General features: G+C 33.6%; 2 protein-coding genes across 7 annotated transcripts in view; one reads left to right on the plus strand and one right to left on the minus strand.

Moving 5' to 3' along the window:
* The first annotated feature begins 4940 nt into the window (after window positions 1–4940).
* LOC143250707 (glutathione S-transferase-like) lies at window positions 4941–17334 on the plus strand. 2 transcript variants are annotated; one of them, XM_076501616.1, is made up of 6 exons: window positions 4941–5099; window positions 6407–6546; window positions 9225–9317; window positions 9630–9748; window positions 14408–14515; window positions 17108–17334. In XM_076501616.1, exons 2-6 carry the CDS (start codon window positions 6417–6419, stop codon window positions 17267–17269), a joined length of 612 nt encoding a protein of 203 aa, XP_076357731.1. In that variant the 5' UTR covers window positions 4941–5099; window positions 6407–6416; the 3' UTR covers window positions 17270–17334. The 2 variants fall into 2 exon arrangements, with proteins under 2 accessions (XP_076357731.1, XP_076357732.1); XM_076501617.1 differs by having other exon boundaries at window positions 4953–5099; window positions 6411–6546.
* A 541-nt stretch (window positions 17335–17875) lies between these two features.
* The window catches only part of LOC143250706 (SH3 domain-containing kinase-binding protein 1-like), a 47953-nt gene continuing 40608 nt past the window's right edge, over window positions 17876–25220 (minus strand). For all 5 annotated transcript variants that reach the window (XM_076501613.1, XM_076501614.1, XM_076501615.1 and 2 more), the window contains exon 13: window positions 17876–24537. In XM_076501613.1, coding sequence (XP_076357728.1) covers window positions 24385–24537 — 153 coding nt within the window. In that variant the 3' untranslated portion in view covers window positions 17876–24384. The remainder of the gene's footprint in view (window positions 24538–25220) is intronic.

Below are 25220 nucleotides of genomic sequence, written 5' to 3' on the forward strand. Positions count from 1 at the left end.
CTATCAGCTATAGCTAACAAACCTGAACATAAACAGTGAAGTCAAATTATAGCAGTCTTGAAGCCAGTTTCTGATAGCAACACCGAATTCACCAGCTTAAATGTTATACAACAATAACAAGTCTCTGATTGCAAGGCTAGAACCACCTCCTAAGCTACAAAAGGTGCTTCTTGACATGGACCAAACCACCTTCTAATTCTGTGCTTTTCAGAAACCGAATGCATAATCTAATACGTAAATACATACCAGTTACATAATTACAATCCGACTACGTCATATTTCTTTATTAGTATAGCGAGTTTCAAAATGACGCAACATTAAGTCACTTCACTCTCAGCCAAAGCATAGCGGCTCATAGAACGGTTGAGTTTTTGTTGTTGTTGTTTCTTTTTTTTAAATACAAACTTTTAGCTTATAGCTCCGTTATCTCTTGACCGATTTGGAATCTAATTAAAGTTTTGGATTCATGGGGTTAAGCACTTTCGATTGATGTTTTACGCTGTGAAGAGTTACTTCACCCAGATGTGACGCCCAAAGTGTTCCATGGATTTAAAACGTTTAAGAATCAGTTTCGTGCTATTATACAGTACAGACTAACGTTCAGATATAAAACATATTCTTAACTGTTATACAGTACAAACTAATGTTCAGATATAAAATATATCCTAAACTGTTATACAGTACAAACTAATGTTCAGATACAAAACATATTCTAAACTGTTATACAGTACAAACTAATGTTCAGATATAAAACATATTCTAAACTGTTATACAGTACAAACTAATGTTCAGATATAAAACATATTCTAAACTGTTATACAGTACAAACTAATGTTCAGATATAAAACATATTCTAAACTGTTATACAGTACAAACTAATGTTCAGATACAAAACATATTCTAAACTGTTATACAGTACAAACTAATGTTCAGATATAAAACATATTCTAAACTGTTATACAGTACAAACTAATGTTCAGATATAAAACATATTCTAAACTGTTATACAGTGCAAACTAATGTTCAGACACAACTCATTTTCTATACTATTTTACAATAAAATTAATGTTCAGAAACAATCCATCTTCTAAACATTTATACCGTAAAAACTGATGATCAGCGGTAAAGTGGTTATTCAGTTATAGGTGGATACAACGTACAGGATAGAAACTGGGCCCTCGAACGATTGTATAGGAGGAAGGCGATATATCTGGTTTGGTTTGGTTTGAAGTTCGCGCAAAGCTACTCGAGGGCTATCTGCGCTAAACGTCCTTAATTTAGCTATGTAAGACTAGACTCACTAGAGGGAAGGCAGCTTGTCATCACCACCCACCGCCAACTCTTTGGGCTACTCTTTTACCAACGAATAGTGGGATTGACTGTAACATTATAACGCTCCCACGGCTGAAAGAGCGAATATGTTTGGCATGATGGGACCATATCTGAACGATGACTTCCTTATGTCACTTCCCGGGGGATTTGAGAGCACATGTCATGTTTAATGACAGTGGATCTAGCAGTTCGTCTATTACAAGGGTGTCCCACACAAACTTTTGTCGTATAAGTATTTAAAAGATTTCTCCATTACACAATATACTTATTCAGCAATATTTTATCATTTCTTTTCAATGAATTTTATGTTTCATAAATGAAACTGAAACTGTGATATTTTATTTAAATATTAATTAAGTTTCGGATAAATTATTTAAATAGTTTAAAATTTATTATATACAATTACAGAATGAGAAAGAGACATAGTTTAATTTTGTAATAATATCAACCTATTGGAAAAATTTTATGCTTTCAGATTGATTGTTTTTGAATTTCGCACAAAGCTACTCGAGGGCTATCTGCACTAGCCGTCCCTAATTTAACAGTGTAAGACTAGAGGGAAGGCAGCTAGTCATCACCACCCACCGCCAACTCTTGAGCTACTCTTTTACTAACGAATAGTGGGACTTACCGTAACATTATAACGGCCCCACGGCTGAAGGGGTATGTTTGGTGCGACGGGGATTCGAACCTGAGACCCTCAGATTACGATCCGAGCACCTTAACCCACCTGGCCATGCTGGGCCAGTTAGATTGTGATAAATATGATTAACACGTGGTTGCTTTTCTTTTTTGTAGTGAATGTTTAATAAAGAATAGCAGACACAAGCAAAATCGTTGCTGTATAATTCCAAATTCACAAACACAAAATTATGATATTTTGATTAGTTATATAAATATTAAAAATACGAAGAGCCCCTCAGTAATACGGCGATATGTCGTGACCTTAAACGCTTTAAACCTAGTTTTGATACCCAGGATGGCAGAGTACACATTGTGTAACTTTGTGCTTAACTTCAAACAATAAGACATGTAACTTTCTTCACATTTCTTCAAGAAAATATTAAACAATACGAGCATTTATTTCTTCTTCTTGATGAAGATGTGTCACGATTTTAAATGACTTAGAAGATCCCCTCCAGAGTGAGATAAACAACTCATTAAGGGGATGGTGCTATTTTGCTTTGTTTTTAAAATATTAACGTTCTATCCTTCCCCTGAATTTATGTACTGGGTCATTCTTTTTCAAAATGTTTAACTCCTTCTCATCTTCTGTACGCGCTCCTTGAAGTGTATGATGTTTGTAAATTAGTCATTTTCATATTCTCTCAGTAACAAGTGCTTTTGAAACAAAAACACCGTATAAAAAAATGAGACCGTCATAACTGATCAGACAGCACACAACTTCATTGTGGAAGCTGAAGTTGCAGAGCATTTAGGCTCAGAGAAAATGCCTGACCATTTATTTTGTAATGTCCAGTAAAGCCTCACGTTTAATCGTATAATCGTGAAGCACTGAGCAGAGTGTGAACGAGACATTGAACATCATAAGATATATTTAATTTTTTTGTTAATGCCATAGTCAGTGCAAGAATAATAATTGAGCAAGCACTTGTCTACATTACAATACTGATAAACCATGACTTTAATCACAGATCTTGGAATAAGGCGAATGAAAATGGCATGCACATTTTGCCAAAGAAGAACAGATCTGTGAGTCGAAAGATAAACGCTTTAATCGGTTAGCCCTCACATATGCTATTGACCTGTATTATTGTGATGATGTTGTATCACTTCCGGAAAAGTTTGAACATGTGACAAATTAGTTGACATACGTTGTTCGATGCTTTCTAGATTTTTACTTTTTGTGTTATTGCTCTTCTTTGAGTACACTTTGAAGAACCATTCTTGTCATTCACTATATCCAGTGCATCTACGTACTCAAAACTCGTTCCAGTTTTCAGAGAGCTTTACAATGAATTGATGGAAAAAATAAACCAAGTAATTCTGTTGAATTGATAGAAACCAGCCTTTAAGTTTGTTACAGTGGGTAGCTTTCAGCATTTAAAGTACAAGAATGAGATATGTGAGGCTGTTGAAAAAGTATCTCAGGAATACCACCAACAAGCTATAAAGCTACTCGGGCTTATGTTTCCAGCATTAGGAAAAGCATTCCGGAAATGAAAAGAAGATATATTGGGATTTGGTGAACATGATAAGAGGTCACAACATCATGCTCTGTCCAAGATGGACGATGAAAATTTTGACAAAGCACCATTCATAATCTCGATTCAGAGAAGAATGTAAGATTGATCGATTTCGAATTGCCAAAAGAAGAGCAAACCAGCTATGTTCATCTTCATCTTCACAGATTAAGGCAAATCAAAGAAAAGATTGATACAGGATCATACAAACAGAAGGAGAAGCTTATCAGAAGAGGCAATTTGATCTCTGATCCTTACCTAAAGTGGAATTCTAAGCAAGTAGAGCTTGAGAAGATGAAACTTGAAGACAAAAAATAACCAACCTTAGATTAATGGTTTGGAAAGTCTGAAAGCTTCAGATGGTCCCTTTATATCTTCCAAGCAGGTAGATTAATATCTTGAATCAGAGGCAGATACCAACACACAAAATTCATGAGGCTTTATATAAAAGTTAGGCATTCAAAGGACACCTTTCTATCCCTACTAAAAAAATAGTGATATTTTTATACTTATGAAGGATGATAAGAAGCTTCCTTTGCAAACATATGTTGCAAACTTTTAGCTGTATCGAGAAACGCAGTTTTAAATGGTGAGATCACGATAGAGGAAATCAACAGAACAATTTATTATAGTAATGAAAAGTGTCAGATGGCAAATTTGATAATGATTGAAGTTAGTTTTATATGTATGATTTCTTATGTCAAAACAGCAAACTGTCTTTGATAACATTTTGGTGGCACTAACTTCAATTGATCCAGATTACATTGTAAATGATGTAAGCAATGTGACGATATTTTAGATTTAGATTTAAAACACGATATTATGAAAGGAAAAACATGAGTATTCTTACATTAATCTAAATTTTCTGCCATCACTATGCTTTGATTAAACTTCATGCATGTAGAAGTCATGTTTAGTGGAATACATGTCTAAATATTTCAATAATTAATTAGTTTTTAAATTTTTGCTTGTGTTAGTTTCCAGATGTACTGTACAGTGGGTTATATTTTTAAAAAGTTTAGAAAAAAAAGATTTTTTATCAGTTTTTATTCATCTCCATATTTTGGAGGGTGTAGAACGTGAAGTTGGTATTAACCCCCCCCCCCCCAAGAGTCACATCACTGGTTTTGAGGTAGTGTATTTCACTCATTTAAAATTATCAACGTATTTTATACGATTCATTCAAGAAATCAGATGTTTGCCTTTCTCATTAAACATTACTGAATCTGGAAGTTTGCCAAGGGGAGGATTCTGGAATTGTTGAGAATGTCTTTCAATAGAGCCTTAAGTATCTGTTATCATGAAGTTTCTGATAAAATAAAATAAACGTGCTTTATTGTTGATAAAATATAATTCTGTTGTTATCGTAGTAGCGCCATTCAGTAATTACTTAGATAACCAGTGCCAGCCTCAGTAAAGCGATATCACGTGACAGTCCAGATTATTGAGCTCTTAGATTAACATTTATACATACTGACTGTTCAGTGGAGGCCTGTTTCATCACTCCAACATCTGAGAGCCGCAGAGACACATAATTCAGTGCCTGATTCAGTATTAACACAGGTAAGTAAATGAAAATTTGTGCTTTTTTCTATGGAGTTTCAAGGTATTATATGACGTGATAAACTGAAACAAAAACCAACGAATATTTACTGCAATTAAGTTATTATCAATCTATTATAGGCTGAATTTCTATGACGAAACGTTGAAAAGTACAATCATAAGTAATTTTGTTTAGGTAAAATTGGTTTATTTTTTATCAGACGAATAAAATAAAGTAGACATCGTTTTGCTAAGATGCTTCTTACAAATATATACTATGCATTGAAGTGTTGTTTTTTTTGTTTTTTAGGATCGTGAATTCTATTATTGGCATGGGGTTTGGTTACTGTATTGCTTTCATAAATAAGAGTGAAATTCTGTTGGTGTCGCGAACCAGAAAATTGCATATCAAATACAAAACTTTCAAACTTTGGATATTATTAGTTTTTGTCCCCATTATAACAGACGCCTGATCACTTGAGTAAGAGTTTGAAATGTGGCCCGGCATAACTAGGTGGTTAAGGCACTCGACTAGTAATCTGAGGGTCGCAAGTTCGAATCCTTATTATCCCCAACATGCTAGCCTTTTCAACCGTGGTGCCGTTATAATGTTACGGTCAATCCCACTATTCGTTGTTAAAAGAGTAGCCCAAAAGTTGGCGTTGGCTGTTATGACTAGCGGCCTTCCTTCTAGTCTTACACTACTAAATTAGGGACAGATAACCCTCGTGTAGCTGCGCTTGAAATTCAAAAAAACAAACCAAATGTTGATTTACTTATACTTTGTACGCATAGTTCGTGCATCAACCTATATCAGCTATCATAGAAATTTTAATGTTGTAGCGCTGATAGCCCTAGCCGTCCCTAATTTAGCAGTGTAAGACTAGAGGGAAGGCAGCTAGTCATCACCACCCACCGCCAACTCTTGGACTACTTTTTTACCAGCGAATAGTGGGATTGACCGTAACATCATAACGCCCCCATGGCTGAAAGGGCAAGCATGTTTGGTGCGACGGGGATGCGAACCCGCGACCCTCAGATTATGAGTCGCACGCCTTAAACCAACTGGCCATGCCGGGCCCTTATTCATTGGTCATTTGCAACTTTCGTGACGATATATTAATGTGTAAAACAGATTATTAGCTTTGCTCATTTTAACAACTTATACTAAGTTACGTTTTACTTTAGTACTCATAACTAAAAGACGCTAACGGGTTGTGTTTTGAAATATGAAATATATGTACTTACATAAGTTTGAAAATAACATCTTAACATACTCGTTAACATGGAACATGTTTGGGATTGATATTATGCTCCATTTTTTCCAGACAGGTTATCATGTCTTACAAATTAATCGACTACGACTTCACCACTGAAGCCGATTTGGCTCGTTTGATTCTTGATTACAAGGGAATAGAGTACGAATCTGTAAGATTGAGCAAGGCAAACGCTTCCGAAGCAGAAGCAAGTAAGATCTTTCTAAATGTGTATTATTAGTCATAAACTAGTTATTTTATCACCGCCAACTGTTTTTTTTTTTTTAAAATGGGTTCAACATTTTCAATACAGGAGGCAGTTAAAACAAAGAGTACTAATTATTTCCCGCAGTTAACATCTCATAATACTAATACTCTCTCTTGAGTCAGCGGTAAGGTTACGGACTTACAACACTAAAATCCAGAGATCAAATCCTTGTTATAAACATAGGACAGATAGTCAATTATACGGTTTCGCGCTGAGAACAATTCTCCGGGAATCGGTAAATATCCCACCCACCCCCAACAACATCAAGTGATACAGTCCTCCGTTTGAAATGCATGCTAAAAACAAACAACAGCTGAGCTACTCAGTGGCTCAATAGTAATTCTGTGGACTTACAACGCCAAAAATCGGGTCTGTATACCCGTGGTGGCCCATTGTGTAGAACTGTATTTATCTACAAATGCACTAAGAGAAATATAATCTAAAATTCATTTTCAATGTTTACAAGGTCCTCCAGTTAAAATTTTTCTCTAGATTTTCTTGTACAAAATTCAGCAATGTTATTACATATATTTTTCTCACACGTGCGTGGAATAAGCAACTGAGCCTGTAGAAACATCAAATAGCTCAAATTTCGTGTGCAGAAATGCCAGCACTTTGGTCATGTTCAATGTTAGAAGTTTGTGAAGAATTACGGCACGCGCCAACATGTTCGAAACCTAACTTACAAGCAAAAATTAATTAACAATATAAAACTGGTGTTTGTAGCACGTAATATATATATTGAGTTATCAATAAGAGAAATGAGGATATTGAAATTCATGCAACCTGCTGTTAAAATAACTAACTGGTATTTAACAGTATTATATAACAGCAAGTAAATTAGCTACTTACATGTACAGAATAAAAACATGAACTGTTATTTTTACTTATTTTACACAGAGTATGTATCACTGTACGGGGTATTTTTATATACGTTTTAATGGGATAATATGTTTTAACTGCAACTATATAATTCAGCATATGTCTGAACATTTATATATAAATAATTTGCAATTATATCGTTCACACACGTATACTGCATTTTAAAACTACCTTTCGAAATCTACTTTCCTAATTGGTTACTTATTAGTACAGTTTCTTTACAATAAATCAAAATCAGACGAGAGTTTACATCACAAATCATGTCAATCAGTGTGTGCTCCTTGAATTGGGAGGGGGAACCCTCTCTCCAAGGGTTTTTCTCTACACCGTAAAATTCTTGAATTATGTTTATAAAATCATGTCGCCCATTTTGTTCTTTTGTTGCCAAGTGCTTGAATTTTGATATTCGTTTTTATAGTTGCTTTCACATTTTTAGGGTTGTGAATTACATATTTTAGCGCCCCCCAGTGGCTCAGTGGTATGTCTGCGGACTTACAATGCTAAAAACCGGGTTTCGATACCCGTGGTGAGCAGAGCACAGATAGCCAGTTGAGTAGCTTTGTTATTCATTCAAAATAACAACAAAAAAACAAACATATTTTAGTGTTTCTATGAACAGGAATTTCAAGTAAATGGAATCAGCAAAAACTGTCTGATAAGCCAATTTAATACCTCACTGCGTTGTAATTAGCAGTGTAAGACTAGAAGGAAGGCAGCTAGTCATCACCACCCACCGCCAACTTTTGGGCTACTCTTTTACCAAAGAATAGTGGGATTGACAGTCACATTATAACGCCCCCACGGTTGAAAGGGCGAGCATGTTTGGTACGACCGGAATTCGAACCCGCGACCCTCGGATTACGAGTCAAACGCCTTAACACACTTGGCCATGCCGGGCCCATTATTGCCGGTATACAAGTAGCTAACAAATAAAATGCAATATTAAAGAGATATAAGTTACAACAATGCATTAAATCAAATCTAAGTATAATCATACATTGTCCAGTTTAATGAATTTAAACAATCAGTTTTTCTTTTGGAGTACAACATATTTTTAATATAAACTATTAAAGCTGTATAAACAATGCCGTATCGTAGGTGTTCTTTCATTGGGTTAGTCTTTTAGATTTCCTGGTGAGGCTCAGTCCACATAACCAGGGCCGTATTATTTATTAGGCACAGTACTTAGGGCTACGAAAACTATGGGTCCATGAAAAATTTCCTTAAAAGTTAATCTTTGATTTAGCTTACATGGCTGGCACAGCCTAAGAACAAAAGGTGCCTTGATTCGGCACTGTGCATAACGATAACAAATTAGTTTGCTTCTTTCACACTGTTTGCCACAGGTTTCCTTCACATACCCACAGTTGTATCAATTAGTTTTTAAATAACGTTTTCTACAGAATGTTGTTTTTTTCTAACTGGTTCCCATATTTTATTCAGCACTACATCACAGTTCGTATTTATAAGGTATCCTTGTTTCTGTTTTGAAAAGTCTCTCAACAGTTAATATTTATGAAAATTCTAGGAATACTTTAATAAACTTTCTAAATATACTATTATCATCCTGTGTCTTTCTAGCAAAAACTAAATTAAAACATTAAAAGTGCTGCTTACAACAAAATATTTAAGGTTTCTTATTTATTAGAAATAATGTTTCGTTAAACGTTTTCAGTTTAGCGACTTTTTTTCTTTTTTTGAGCTGTTTTGTTATACACTAATCTGTTGCATTTGTCTCAGATGCCCCCTTCGGAAAGTTACCAATCTTGGAAGAAGATGGAGAAGTTACTGTTGGAGGGCCTGTATTACCATCGTACTTGGCAATGAAACATGGTTAATAAAATATTTTAGGTTCAATATCCACATTATTTTGCTAGAATATATTACTAATTGATCAAAGTTTAATAGCAATATCACTGATAATATGTTCATAAGATTTTTGTTGTTGTTGTTGTTATTTTGCTGTTTTTTTTTACTTGCAAGCCTAAAAGCTGTAGAGTCGAGTTTGTAATTTATAGAACTAAATCAGTGGCTTTCGAATGTAATCGCTTTCATACATTTATATATTGTTGCCTCATCATATCAAGAAAATTATGAAAGTATAATATTTTAGTGATGAGCAAAACTGGGTTTTACTTGATCCAGACTTTGCAGGATTAGACTTCAAACAAAAAGGCAAGTGTGCTACAATCATCGTTGGACTTCGTGAGATGTTCGTTAAATTTCGGCAGGAAGATATGATGAAACTGACTCAGGAAGAGAAGGTGTGTTTGTTTTTTTTTAGCATGAAATAATTAGGAAGTAGTTTATGTTCTAAAAAAGTAAAAGTGCATTTTAAAAATGTTACAAATAATATATAATCAACGTAAAAGCTGATTCTAAAAATATGCTATTATAAAGCCAATACTCTAAATCTGTGATAAAAATATTTTTTCTTCATATTCCTATTAATTTGTCCATTTTGCACTCGAAATGACAGGCGTAAAATAAATTTTAGATCTATATTTTGTTTCCCACAAGTTACTACGCCGTTTGTTAAATTCCATTACACATCAATTGGACTAGACGGTGATTGTTCGTTTGTTTTTGAATTTCGCGCAAAGCTACACTGCGCTAGCCGTCCCTTATTTATCAGTGTAAGACTCTTGGGCTACTCTTTTACCAACGAATAGTGAAATTGACTGTAACGTTATAACGCCCCCACGGCTGAAAGGGCAAGCATGTTTGGTGTGACGGGGATTCGAGCACGCGAACCTCGAATTACGAGTCAAGTGCCTTAACCATCTGGCCAAGTAGACGACGAAACAGACTATTTTCTGGAACGCTATTTATATACAGAGTAAAGAACTTTACATTTCTGTAATAACTCTAAACTTTGACACTGGAAACCAATTGGCCTTTGGTTTAACATTTAAAATGTACAAATTAAAAAAAAATTGTAACAATAACATTTGATGTTTACGCGATTTTTGCTACAAATTTTAAGCCTATTTTACTTTTTTCCCCATGAAAGTATTAAATTAAGTAATTTGCTTGCACACTTGGTTTTCTTTCGTCACTTCTGTTTGGCACATAGATATTGCTGCATTGTTCACCTTAAGGAAATGGAACGTAGGATTTTATTATTGTAAATCTGAAAACTTATTGTTGACTACATAGAGGACGATACATCACAAAGAATTTGGTTTTATCTCATTTCTTCTTCTTCACTGAGCTTCGGGTCATGTTGCATTTGATAACTAATAACGCAAAACTGCTCCAAAACATAGTAATTCTCACAAGATATTATGTATATTTTTCAGTAGTAATTTTAATTTGTATCCAAGCCAGACATTACATAATTCGTTGTTTTAACGGTGCTTCCAAGGGCCAGGCTCGCAGTATTTGAGGTGTATGTCAGACCTTCATATATAACTTCATTCTTCAAATGAAATTCCACACAAAGCTTTACGAATGAAAGTGTAGATTTAGTGACGTTATCGCAAGTTGTTGACTCTCACAGTGCATAGTAATAAATTTAGTCTTTTTGGTGAGCGTCTACCGCAGAGGTACGTTCGGTGTTGTTGCCTTAACCTCTTGATCTCTTGGCTAAGATTAAGAATAGTTTGTTATGTTCTTGGCTATTTGTTCGCGTTCTTTCTCTTTACTTTCAGAATATACACGAAGACTTTGACCTTGGCGTCAGTGAGATAATTCTCATAATCGTAATCAGTGGTATTCTACTACTTTCAGTGCAGGTCGTTTACAGTTATACTAGACAGAACGTACTGTAGCTTCTTATTGAAACCCAGGCTCTCCAGTGGTTCAGCGGTATGTCTGCGGACTTAAAACGCTAAAAACCGGGTTTCTATACACGTAGTGGGCAGAGCACAGATAGCCCATTGTGTAGCTTTGTGCTTAATTCAAAACAACAACTGAAACCCAGACTTCAATCGAGGAAAGTGCTATTTAGTTGTTTCAAAAGCTTGTTCTCCAATCTTCAATTTCTCTTTCATTTTTTTTTTAATGTCACCCACTAACATAGCAGTCAAAGCATACGTTTTTTTCTAAATATATTTCCCTGAGATAGTCTATTGCACATTGTTGGCAGATGAGGATAGTTTTGTGTCATATTTCTTACAAATGTCGCTTCCAGTCACGTTCATAAGACCATATGGATTTCCTTGGAGTACACTGGTGCAAAGAATCCTGAATACAGTCATGCAGAACGCAAACAATCGATTGTTCTTGTCAAGAGCATTGAAACTTGGTGACTTTTGTCAAACTTCTTCATTTAAAAAGTTTGATGTCGCTGTGGTTCAGTACAAAAAAAAATCCAAATTGAATAAACAACGTTCCCACGCCCTTGTTGGAATACTAAAATAATATATTGCTTTCACACTTGAGTTCTTGGAATATCTGCTTGTTTCTTCGGTGTCATGAAATCCATGGGCTCTTCAGAAGTGTCACTCTTCAATGGAATATCACAATCAATCCTTCCTATTTTTTCTTTTCTCGTGCTTTTAATTTGTCCTTTGGCTGCTTCCTACCTGCTTTTCGTGTCATTTTAACCTCTGGGTCTAAACTGTTGCATCCACATTGATAACAAAGGCATTTACCACAAGTACTGCACATATACATACCTTACATTTACAAGCTATTTTCTTCTTTTCCTGTGTTAACATTGCTTTACAAATACAAGATCAGTACAGTTATTCACTGAGTGTCGATAGTTTGTCGATATCTGTTGTGTGGGTAGCTATGAATCCGGTTTTTACAAAGGGTGAGGCAATCACCTACTTTTTGTCCAGTCAAGGTTTTGGCAAAAATGTTAGTCAATAAACAAACGATCCGAAATTACCTGAAAAATTTGGCTCTGCAAAATTCTGGGTGCTTGGGCCCAGATAGTTAAGAGGTAGATCTAAGAACTTCTCACGCCAAAGATCGGATTTTGACACTCGTGGTGAGTATACATAGCTAGTCCATCTTGCAGCTTTGCATTTAAGAAGAAATAAACAAACAAAAATCATATAAAAAAGTACAATACGATAAAACATGTAATGTCTGACGAGAACACAAATTAAACTAACCATTGAAAGATATTTATCAAATGTGATGAGAATCAGCGTGATTTGAAACAGATTCTGACATAATTTTGTGTCGTTAGTTGTCTAATGTACTGTTCTTTTATGAGGTGGACGGCGTTTGCCGTCCGTGCTGACGACTGGGGTTCAATTTTCCCAATACTCCCTAGAACTCAGTAACAGCTCTCCTCTACCGAGGCTCAGCATAGCCAGGTGGTTAGGGCGCTTTACTCGTAATATGAGAGTCGCGGGTTCGAATCCCCATCACTCCAAACATGCTCGCCCTTTCATCTGTGGGAGCATTATAATTCGATAGTCAATTCCATTATTCATTGGTAAAGTAGTTGCCCAAGAGCCGGCAGTGGGTGATGATGACTAGCTACTGTCCCTCTAGTCTTAAACTGCTAACTTTGGAACGGCTAGCGCAGGTAACTCTGGTGTAACTTTGCGAGATATCGAAAAACAAACAATCCTCTGTGTGCGTCTAGTGAAATACCGCTTTTTTTTTTTTTTTAAGGAAGTTGGCTTCAAATATCATTTGCTTTCTTGCCATTTAAATTTGAATTGTACATAAATAGGTACCATTACCTAGAAAAAAATCTTGATACTCCTGTAACCTTGTGTCTCGTCACGTACTTTATTCCGAATTTTCTTTTGGAAACTAAGGTCTATGTGATACATTAAAATTTTCAAGTTAAAATAATAAATCATTTCAGAAAATTTAACTCAATAAATGTAGTTTGCTATCTTTTCAGAACGTCATCTTTTTCACGGTGCGGCATGGCCGCGTGTTTGACTCATAATCTGGAGGGTCGCAGATTCGAATTCTTGTTACGCCAAACCTGCTTGCTCTTTCAGCCATGAGGTGTTATGCGACGGACAATCCTACTATTTGTTGGTAAAAGAATAGCTCAAGAGTTGGTAGTGTTTGTTTTTGGAATTTCGTGCAGAGCTACGCGAGGACTATCTGCACTAGCTGTCCCTAATTTTGCAGTGCAAGACTAGAGGGAAATCAGCCAGTCATCACCACCCACCGCCAACTCTTGGGTTACTCTTTTACCAACTAATAGTGGGATTGACCGTCACATTATAACGCTCCCATGGCTGAAAGGGCGAGCATGTTTGGTGCGACAGGGATTTGAACCTGCGACCTGGCATGGCCAGATGGGTTAAGGCGTTTGACTCGTAATCCGAGGTTCGCGTGCCAGTTGGCAGTGAGTGATGCTTTCCCTCTAATCTTACATTGCTGAATTAGGGGCAGCTAGCGCAGATAGACCTCGTGTAACTTTACGCGAAATAAAATTTGAAAACAGAACTTTTTCTGTTTTTCTCTCTTTTTGACAGCCGCTGTAAGTATAAGAAACAACTAAAAAAATTTTTTATTATTATTAGAAACTTCGACAGCTAGTTCACCAATGATTATTATGTTATTGTTTGTTTGTTTTTAATTTCGCGCAAAGCTACTCAAGGGCTGTCTGCGCTATATTATGTTATAAAATGTTCGCCTTACGATATAAAATCTATAATACATTCTAGAGTGGCCAAGCACGGCTTAATGGTTAACTAGAATGGACTGCAAATCTGAAGGCTACTGCAAAATACGTTTCGAAATTTGGAGCTTTAGATGTTATTATAAGAGTAATGTTCAAATGTCACTACTACTGGATCGCCCAAGAGATGGTGTTTGATGATGATGACTAGCTGTCCTGCCTCCATTTTGTCAATTCAAAATTAGGGACGTTTATGCTCACATAAAAGTCTTACGTACTTGTGTGAAAATTGTAAAACGAAAATGTTCTCTGAACTATTAAATTAAGCGAAACTGTAAATTACTCTGTTCATACTTTCGATTTTTTATAGGTTGTGATTTGGAAGAAACTATTAGAAGAAGACGTTCCTGTTTACTTGGACCATTTTGAAAAACTTCTAAAGAAAAATGAAGCAAACGGTGTTTTTGTTGGAGATCAGGTGGGTGATTTATCCGTTTTCAGAGCTTTATATCGTCGTATTGGTTATCAACCTGTACAATCAGTGAAGTATAATTATGTATTTACTACTTTGTTTCCCTGGTTTTTAATTTATAACCAGTTTTATCTTGACTGATCTGGCAGGACCAGATTGTTTGGGCGCTCGATTCGTATTATGAGAGTCGCGGGTTCGAATCCCCGTCAAACGAAACACGCCCTTTCAGCAGTGGGGGGTGCTATAATGTTACGGGCAAACCTACTATTCGTTGGCTAAAGAATAGCCCAAAAGTTGACGGTGGGTGGTGATAACTAGCTGCCTTCCCTCTGGTCTTACAGTGCTAAATTAGGAACGGCTAACGCAGATAGATCTTGTGTTGTTTTGCGTAAAGTTCAAAATCAAACCCGTTTTATTCTATATTTTGGATGTGTATCTGCTGTCGTCTTTAGGGAAATCCTGAGGAGTAAGTTTGTGGTGGTAGATCGGTATTATAATCTGACTGATGTGCTATTCACTTGCCTGGTATATACTCTATTTGAATTTTAATCAATTAACCTATTTGAATGTTTTCTAGGGGTGTAAACAGGTTTTGTTGACTTCTAATTCAAAGTTGGCTGTACATATGTTTTATTAGATGGATGTAGAAGGATCCCTTTATTTTTCTTATGTGTGGTACAAATTAGTTCCAGTGGATATCTAGACGGCAGTAGACAAGAGGGCATGGCCCCCTCTAATAATTGTAAGGAAAGCCAAAATATCACTTGTCTTCACCTAGTATTTCAAAAAACTGTGTTCCAAAGAGAGAAATGGCAGTCACATGGTGCCTTTAGAGCTACGGAACTATAACTTATGGAAGCCAATGTCTCTTGCTTGCTGGCGGGCCATGTATCTACCAAAAAACAGTTGTTTCATAATTCTACCACATTTTTCTCTAGCATGATAAGCTATTGGTTTTCTAATGTTAAAAAAAAATTCCAGAGAAATAAGTGGTAGTTGTGTGATAGCTCTATAGTTACATTACTATAATTTATATGATATAGGAGAGACCACTGCACTGATTGGTTATCTGTTGACCAAGAAAGTATTGTTCTATTTTTTACTGACACAATGGTCTATTTGTATTACCCAGTTTTCTGTTTCTTATGCTCCCGAATTCTAATTTTTGATGGTATTTTTATTTCTTCAGTGTATTGGAGTTAATGTTTGCAATGAATACGTGTCAACTGAAATCTTATTGTGTTGCATCTTCTAAATACTATTTTGACTTATGCTGTTTTAATGTCTGCTGTGTGTTTTTAAACTGAAATATGATTATCTTTATCATAGCTTCTGGATGTCCATTGTTGATGAGGGTTATAGTGATGTTTTTTTCTGAATTATAGAATTATAACTGAAGACAGTAGAAAATTAGAAGCTTATGAATTAGTTAATAATGTAAAATAGAAATAATTACAGAGGTCACAAAGGCTACTAACCATAACAGTGTTTAATGTCATATTTCTGCAACTCTACCATAAGTACTTTTATGAGGATATTGGCAAGGGTCTACTATCTCATTCTATTTATAAACAGCATAGCATCATATCATGATGGTTTTCAGTGTTGCCAGTGTCAACTTATTCTATAAGCAGACTACCATTAAGTTTGTTAACTGAAGCTCAGTCTATCTTATCAAAACCTTAAATTTATTCAGCACAAAGAAGTTATAGAGGCTTTTATCCTGTTGATTCTACAGAGTATTGTCAACTTGAATTAGATTACCTCTTACCCTTCTCTCTTCAAGAGAAAATAAGATATCTTAACTTATCCAACCCTGGTATGATCCTAGTAACTCTTCTCTGAACCCTTTTGAGTAAGTCAGTATTTAGAATGTGAGTAAATTAATGATTTGTACAGAGACAACTACCTCTTTCAATTTTAATCAGTATGTTTATAAGTAAACCCATTAGCTGTACCACCAACAACTGAGTACCGTGCTGATATCTTAAGTGACTCATCTACTGTGTGCTTTTTTTCAGTTTTGTTACAGAGCAGGTTCCCATCTATACTAAACATGTCATCCAAATTATGATAATCTGAAATGGACCAAGATGTGTTTACTATAATCTAATGTTATTTGCGACCGTTGTACATGTAAAAGCGGCTGGTTTGTGTTGAGAAAATGTAGAGGAACAAACAACGTTTCGATCTTCTTCGGCTTCAACCCAAACCAACTATTTTTACATATATATTTTTCTCACAAGTGGAATTTCTCATAATCACTGATTATTATATGCCACCTATTTTACAATCTTATCAACTGATACAAGTTAGTCTTTTTGCCACAAATCCTTTTTGATTTCTTTTTTTTCTTTAACTAGACCTCTAACTTTCCTGTAAATTTAAACCTTTTGATTAATGTTGTATTATCCCCACTTTATACTGTATATCCTTAATAAGCCAATTAGGTTTGATCTTTTCTATTAAACTTTCTTCTTTTTTTAAAAACATTTCTATCTCAAGTTAGAAAGAATTTTTATGGATTCATACTCAGCTTGTCTGTGTAAAACTTAAATTCATAATTTTTACATTCTGAACTTTTCTTTTTTCCTGTAGGTGACATATTGCGACTTTGGAGTAGCTATTACTTTCCATGCCATCTCTCGTCGTATGCCAACGCTACTTGATAACCACCCTTTGCTGAAGGCTCACATGGAGAAAATCATGGCTATCCCAACTGTCAGCGAGCATGCAAAGAAACGTGAACAAAATAAGTGATCACACCCTTAAACGTTTGAACTTATGTAATTGCACAGTGAACAATAAATACCTGCTGAAAAGAACACGTGTTGAAACTAATTTAATCCAGTATCAATAAGTCTAATGTCTTGTTCTATTTACTGTGGTTTTCAGTTACTGTTATAGGTAACACTGTCTCTCATATTAAAATAACTAAGATATTTTCAAATCAGTAAGTTCCATCATAATACTTGTAACAATATGTTTATTAACAAATGTTCATATTACAAATCACTGTTGTTGGAATGTCTAGATTCCAAAACAAATGTTGAGAAAAACCTGCTTAAAGTTGTTGTCATAGTGCTGCTATTTGTAATTACTCCAGTGTTTAAACCTGATGCACAACATCCTTTTAGAAGTTTTTGTTACTTTGAAATGGTAAACAAATAAAACAATCTATGCATTAACTATTTCAGTTCTGTGAAAAAACCAAAACAAAGACATTTACATTCATTTCGATATTCCTTCTGAATCCATCTTAAGTTTCCATCCTTAATAAAGCTCAAGTTCTAATTCAAAATTGGATTTTTTTATTTAACACACATGAATATAAAGTTACATATTAAATGAAACAGACCAAAAACATGCTTATAATAGATATCTTTATTTGAACTCATATCACAAAATTATACTTTCAAAATGGGCATAATATTTCATCTGAAACAACAAAATTAATTATTGTAATTATTAGGGTTGAAGTTAATGAACCCTGTAATTATGTTATAATTATGGTACCAGTAATTTCACACTTGAATACTGTACGAAATATATTTGACTGGTTACTGAAACTGAATATTTTACAGGAATGATACCTGAAATGTTTACAACAGGAAGATGCATATCAGCATCTCAAATGATGTTAAAACTCTGATACTTAAGGGTTCATAACAAACAGATGTATGAATGAACATATTTATTTCAATTTTTTTTTATCCTATTACACTAGTAACCAGTCCATCTATAAATACTTCATTTTATCTCTAAATACAACTAATGCTTGCTTTATCTTCAATACTGTTTGTAAATAAAATAGCTTCTAAATTGGAATGGCACATAAACCCAGCTAATGCCTGGAAAAAACATACAAACAAAAAACATTACATTTAAGTCATTCCTTTAAAGAATTTCAACTTGAAACATCAAACCACATTACAAAATCACTTGTATTACTTAAACACAACAAAGTTAATAAAACTTTTCCCTATTATACAAAAAAACCCAAAAAAACAGTTATCTGCTTTCAGTCTTTTTTTAACACACTTATATAGAATTACATCTTACCATGTGAATGGAATGAATGATGCAGGTAAATTGAAAAATGAGAATATATACCTCTAAATCTAATTTTACATAATGAAGGGCAAGATAATATTGGTATTCTATTATACAAAAAATTACCTGAAATACAACAGACAGCAAAGAACACAACAAAATACAAGTTTTAAAGAAAATAACCTAAGCATATGAGGAACAGAAGAGATATGATTTATATGTCAATGAAAAGGAAAAAGGATCTTCATTTACAAAACAGTTTACATTGAAGAAACTGGTGTTAATTAAGTTCTTACTTCTCTTAGCCGTAAAGGTTCAAAATTTTTAACTTGTCAACAAACATTTAAATATCATACTTCAAGTAAAACCTTTCCACAAATTTGTTATACCGGCCAAAAAAATAAATTAACTAGTAACTTCTAGTTAAAAGGCATATTAGTTTGTTTTTTTTATTATAAAAGTATCACAAAAATAATGAAGCATGTTCTAAGGCTAATATAGAACAAATTAACATACTTTTTAGTTTTAATAAATTTTAGTTTCAAGTTATTACGTGAAATGAAAAACTTTTGACCACTTTTTTTACCACAGAACTCTGTCAATTCATGTTCTTTCCATAAAGGTGCAATAAAGCAGTTTTCTTGCCATAATATTATTAATATTTCTTCTGATTTCTCAGTTCTCCAAAATTCTAGAAAGAACATTATGAAAAAGTCAATATTTGTCATTTTCTGAACTTTGCAGTGCTTTTTGTCAAAAACAAATTGACAGATTATGTTACACAAATGACAAATTTTAATAAAAGACCATTCCTCCAAAGAAGACCTAAAAGTCTCACCTTTGTTACTAAGTTAAGCTCAGTTAAGAAATCAGAACTGCAACACAACAAACAATAAGTCTGGCAAAAAAATAAACATAAAACCAAAAACCTTCAATGCCAGACAGGAACTGTAGGAGATAGAAAAAGTTCTTGTGCATGAGAATGTACCATACAATGGAAAATACTGTACTATAAAATCACATCACTGAGATCAGCAGTGCATTAATCCTAGAAATGTTATTTTTAATCAAATTTGTCACATAGTTATTTCAATGAATCTAAGCACTGCCTGTATCATAGAGATCTAATACTGAATTAACTTACTACACACACCTGCAGATTATATTAACAAAAACAATCACTTTAAAATGAACCAAGCACCCCCAAAGAGATGTCCTACAAAAAAAACTTTTCACACACATTTAACACTTATTAAAAGTAAGCCAATGTTATGTCTTTATAACTCACTGAGGACTGGCTGGCAGAGTTAGACACAACTAAACCTGTAACATATTTAAAATTACTGTAAGAGGTATACAGCTCAAGCATGTTCAGTTTGTTGTAGCAATTATAGGAAGTTCTAAAACACTTCATTACAGGTATTATGTTCAACTTTAATGTACTTCAATTTGATATAAGAAGTACATGGAGCTGAAAGGTACTTTAGTTTGGTATAGGAGCAACACAGAACTCCGAGATATTTCAGTTTGTTGTAGGAGCAACATCAAGCTGGTAGATACCATATTTTGTTATGGAGCTGTTAGATACTTTGTTATAGAAGTTATACGAAGCTGTTAGATATTTTAGTTTGTTATGGAAGCTATATGGAGTTTTGAAACACTTTACTTTGCTGTTGGAGCAACATGAAACCAAAATATTTTAGTTTAGTGTAGGAGTTGTAAGATACTTTAGTTTGCTGTAGAAACTGTATTGAGCTGTAAGATACTTTAGTTTGCTGTAGAAACTGTATTGAGCTGTAAGATACTTTAGTTTGTTGTGGAAACTGTATTGAGCTGTAAGATACTTTAGTTTGCTGTAGGAATTATATTTAGCTGTAAGAGACAGTTTGCTGTTGGAGATATGCAGAGCTATGTGATACTTTAATTTGCTGTATGAGCTATGTGGAGCTGTGAAATATTTTAGTTTACTGCATAAGCTACATGGAGCTGTGAAATACTTTAGTTTGTTATGGAAGCTACATGGAGCTGTGAAATACTTTGGTTTGTTATGGAAGCTGCATGGAGCTGTGAAATACTTTAGTTTGTTATGGAGCTGTGAAATACTTTGGTTTGTTATGGAAGCTACATGGAGCTGTGAAATACTTTGGTTTGTTATGGAAGCTGCATGGAGCTGTGAAATACTTTGGTTTGTTATGGAAGCTACATGGAGCTGTGAAATACTTTGGTTTGTTATGGAAGCTGCATGGAGCTGTGAAATACTTTGGTTTGTTATGGAAGCTGCATGGAGCTGTGAAATACTTTGGTTTGTTATGGAAGCTGCATGGAGCTGTGAAATACTTTAGTTTGCAATAAGTTGTACCTGTACATTAATTAAAACATTAAATCACTGGCCCATGAGATGTCAAACTGAAAGACCATTTTATCATTTTTGTGCTTGTTATATATCATGAATATTATATTCTCTTAGTGCATATTTGGCTTTCGCAAGATACTTTTTATAAACCACTAAAAACATCAATTGATTATTCCTCAATATATACACTAAAAAATAACAATTTAACACACACAATGGAATGATACCAGCTAATCTGTATATAAAATATAAAGACACAAAACAAGGCATAATAAAATAGTAATTTCAACTGAAGTAAAGAAAAAAGCATGCTAGTTCAGTTAGTTATACCTATATATATATATTTTTTTTAAAATATTAATATTGTCTCCAAGCTAGGCCATTAGAAAAATTTAAATGTTTTATAGAATAAAGCACAATAACAACTTTACTAACTTGTTAATGTGTATGCATTACAGTATATATGTTATTTTAAAATGCTAGACAAATTTATTAAGTTTGTAAGTGTTGCTTTCAACTCCATTTCTAGTAGTATATGCATTTATTTTTATTTTTTATCTGCTATAGGATCTCACAAGACATATAAATGTCTTTGTTTTTATACTTAAATACTAGAAGTTATCAATAAACTTTCCGGGAATAATATATTTGAAAAACTTATTACAGCCATTACTCTCACTTAGCTTATTAAATACAATTTTGTAGTTGACAGATTAAAAATATGTTTATTATGTCATCTTTTCTCCCCATTGTTTAATTCAAATTCATACTCATATCTGAAAAATCTAACATTTATTAATAACACAGAAGCCCCTATTATATTAACTTAAAGAGGCGTATCCTCACATAACACTGTAGTTACTAGACATAAACTATTACTGAACTAACTTGCACTAGGTAATTACACTGAATGTGATATTTACTACCAGACATATTACTAATGCTTCTTGATGAACTGTAACAAATCAAAAATATGCTTGACCATCAATGGCAGTGGAATAGTTAGTCATCATAAAATATGATTACTTCAAAATACAATTTCCATACTGATATCTAAGGTCATTCTGTATTACAAATACAACTACTTAACAGCACATGTGAGGTAAAACAAACACAAATGTTAAAATAAATGGAGAAAACTTGGCAATATGAACTCCAAGAAGAGAGGAATGAATTTATCTGAAAACTTTCTAGATTTCAAAGCAACAATAATGACTCCAGTGTATTAAATGGTGCTAGTAATTTACATATTTTCACAACATATTTTTGTCATATAAAAAAAAAAGTGTTGCTTTTATTTCTTTACACTAATGGAATAAAATATGCCTGATTTTTTGCTGTTGTTTTTAACTCCTGTTAAAACTGTAAATAAAAGTAAGGTTTAGCAACGTGGTAACACTATGATGCAAAAGGTACTACTGGTCGAGACTATAATACCTCTAGTACCTCATTATAAAGATCACTATAAGAACAGTAAAAACGTGAAATTTAACATTAACAACCTCGAAGTCAGCCCTGGTTGATATCTAGTTAAATCTAATTATTTCAAAATGAGTTGAGAGACTGAGTACATATGAATCAATGATGAACTTACTTATCCATCTAGATAATATCCTGTCTTCTTTTTAAGCATTAGTAAATCATAAAAGGTACAAAATTTTCTCACAGTACGGCTCATATTCAACATACGTAATACTATGTATCTTTACTGGTGCACCAGTTTCCATGAATAAGCTATTATTTCAGCAACATTCTATAGGAAGTAAACCTTAATAAATAGCTACAACTTTGGGATTTAAGTCAGTAATTCAGAAAGCCTGGCCATTGATCTTTGATTGCTATAAGAACACTTACTTCAGCATATGACTTACTGTTATCAAAAATACAGTAGTTTTGTACACAAATTACATTAACAGTGACAACAGCATTATACGTAAGATACTTGGCCCTTAATATAAAGCCACTAACCACCTTTCATGATTCTAAAATATAAACTACCATATTGCTACTAGAATTATATCTTTCCACATCATTAATAATTTCTTAATTAGATAAAGCTCTTGTATACTAAAACACCAATGCAAAAAAAGTATTCATTAATCAATAATGCATTTAAAGTACAAACTGGTACAAAACTATGTATTTATAATCAAGAAGTACTATTTTAGTCTCCTTGGAGATGTTTTAAATACATTAATTTGAATACAGATGCTTCTAAGACTTCTCTACTTTACCATTATTTATCTTTGATAACATTTGTCTTAAAAACTTCTTTATCTATAACTTTGGTAACAGTTGCTTTTAAAATTATTTTTTCATATGTCTTTATCCATCTTTGACAACAGCTTTTTTCAGAATTTCTTTGTCTATACACCTATTTATGTTTGATAACAAATACCTTGGTAATTTCTCTGTTTATAACTATTTTTGATAACAGCTACTCCTAAAATTTCACTATTTGCATCTTTATTTGTGTTTGATAACAGCTGTTTTTAAAATACCTCCTTATTAAATGTTATGATTTTGTTGAGTTTACTGCTGGAAATAGTTTCTGATAGAGACTTAAACTTACAATGTTACTTGGATGAAGCTCTATATCAGAGTTACATGTTATCCGTATGAAGGTTACAATGTTGAGAGTTTATTGCTGGAAATATTTTCTGATAGAGACCTAGAGTTACAATGCTACCTGGATGAAGAACTATATTAGAGTTACAATGTTGCCCGGACAAAACTCTATAGGTACAATCTTTCTTACACGAAATACTTTCTTAGATTATAATGTCACATAAAAATTTATTATTTTTTATCCAGTAAAGGGTTATCATTTAATAATTTCCCATTAGTGTGTTCAATTCATTCTTTCAACAACACATTTTCAGTTTGTTCTCAGTATTCTGTGTCTAAAAATCAAAAGTGAGTCTATAACAGAGAAGTTTAGCAGACAGAGAATATAATAGTATAACTTAAAATAATAGCAGGGTATTATCTTTACAAATTACATGCTTATATGATCATATCACATAGATAAAACTGTTTCTTGCCTCAGACCAGCAGTAAACCATACACAACATGCAACACAGAAAAATGTTGAAAATACAGCAACAGTTTCTGTTTCAGCTGGAAAGTGATACTAATTAACTAGATTGTACTTACATCCATCCATTCACAGAATTTATGTGTTATCTCACTTAACCCAGTTAAAGCTTTAAAAACTTGAAATTCTTTCTAAAGCTAAGAAAAATAAATATACTTCATTGATTGCCATATATTCTTCTGTAACTTCAGTTTTTTTTTCTCACCACATAATAATCAATATCTTAGTCTGATTTCTTGGAAAATCTCAGACTATCACGACTTTCAGACCAAATGAAAAATAATTTCCATCACCATGGATGGTTTGGATAAGGCAACTTTGCTTCCTGAAATGATACAATTAAGCCACATTTTATTCTGTTTTGTCTAGTTTTCAAACAGTAGACGTTAGTTTCTTTATTCTGTCAAGTTCCACTTGTAATGCCATACGAAGTTTCTTCTCCTCATCAACTTCCTTCATGAGGTCCACAACAAATTTACTGTAGTGCTTTCTCTGCATTTCTACTGAATCTTCAAGTTGTTTAACCTGGCAATAAAATGTTAGTTTCATTATCTGATGTGTCCCATTACTTAATCTTAAGTTACTTACATGGCACAGTAATCATCACTCAACATTAATTACTTTACCATTACTTAATCTTAAGTTACTTACATGGCACAGTAATCATCACTCAACATTAATTACTTTACCATTACTTAATCTTAAGTTACTTACATGGCACAGTAATCATCACTCAACATTAACTACTTTACCATTACTTAATCTTAAGTTACTTACATGGCACAGTAATCATCACTCAACATTAACTACTTTACCATTACTTAATCTTAAGTTACTTACATGGCACAGTAATCATCACTCAACATTAACTACTTTACCATTACCTGACAATACCTTCTTCCCTTGACACAATATGTAACTCCACTATTTAGTTTTATGTTCTTCAGCTCAGTAAAGTGTTATGTCAAAAACACACACAAAACAATCATTATAACTGAAGTGCAATAAAACCATTTTATAACCTAATTTACCTACAGTTTTTGATAAAGGCTAGCATCACAGATAAGGCTTTTTGTTATATCTCTGCTTTCTGACTTACCAGACAAAAGATTGACAAACAAATAAACTGGAAAACTTAATTCAATATCAGTTCACATCCTCTTAACTGTTTCTGAAAGTTTGTTTTGTTACTTAGGTACATTTGTAAC

Source organism: Tachypleus tridentatus, chromosome 5 (genome assembly GCF_004210375.1).
Source record: "Tachypleus tridentatus isolate NWPU-2018 chromosome 5, ASM421037v1, whole genome shotgun sequence".
Classification (NCBI taxonomy): Eukaryota; Metazoa; Arthropoda; class Merostomata; order Xiphosura; family Limulidae; genus Tachypleus; species Tachypleus tridentatus.

Coding starts and splice junctions, on each gene's coding strand:
- LOC143250707 (XM_076501616.1), top strand. CDS start 6,417: ATGTCTTACAAATTAATCGACTACGACTTCACCACTGAAGCCGATTTG. Junction 6,547..9,224: donor CGCTTCCGAAGCAGAAGCAA/GTAAGATCTTTC, acceptor CATTTGTCTCAG/ATGCCCCCTTCGGAAAGTTA. Junction 9,318..9,629: donor GTACTTGGCAATGAAACATG/GTTAATAAAATA, acceptor TACTTGATCCAG/ACTTTGCAGGATTAGACTTC.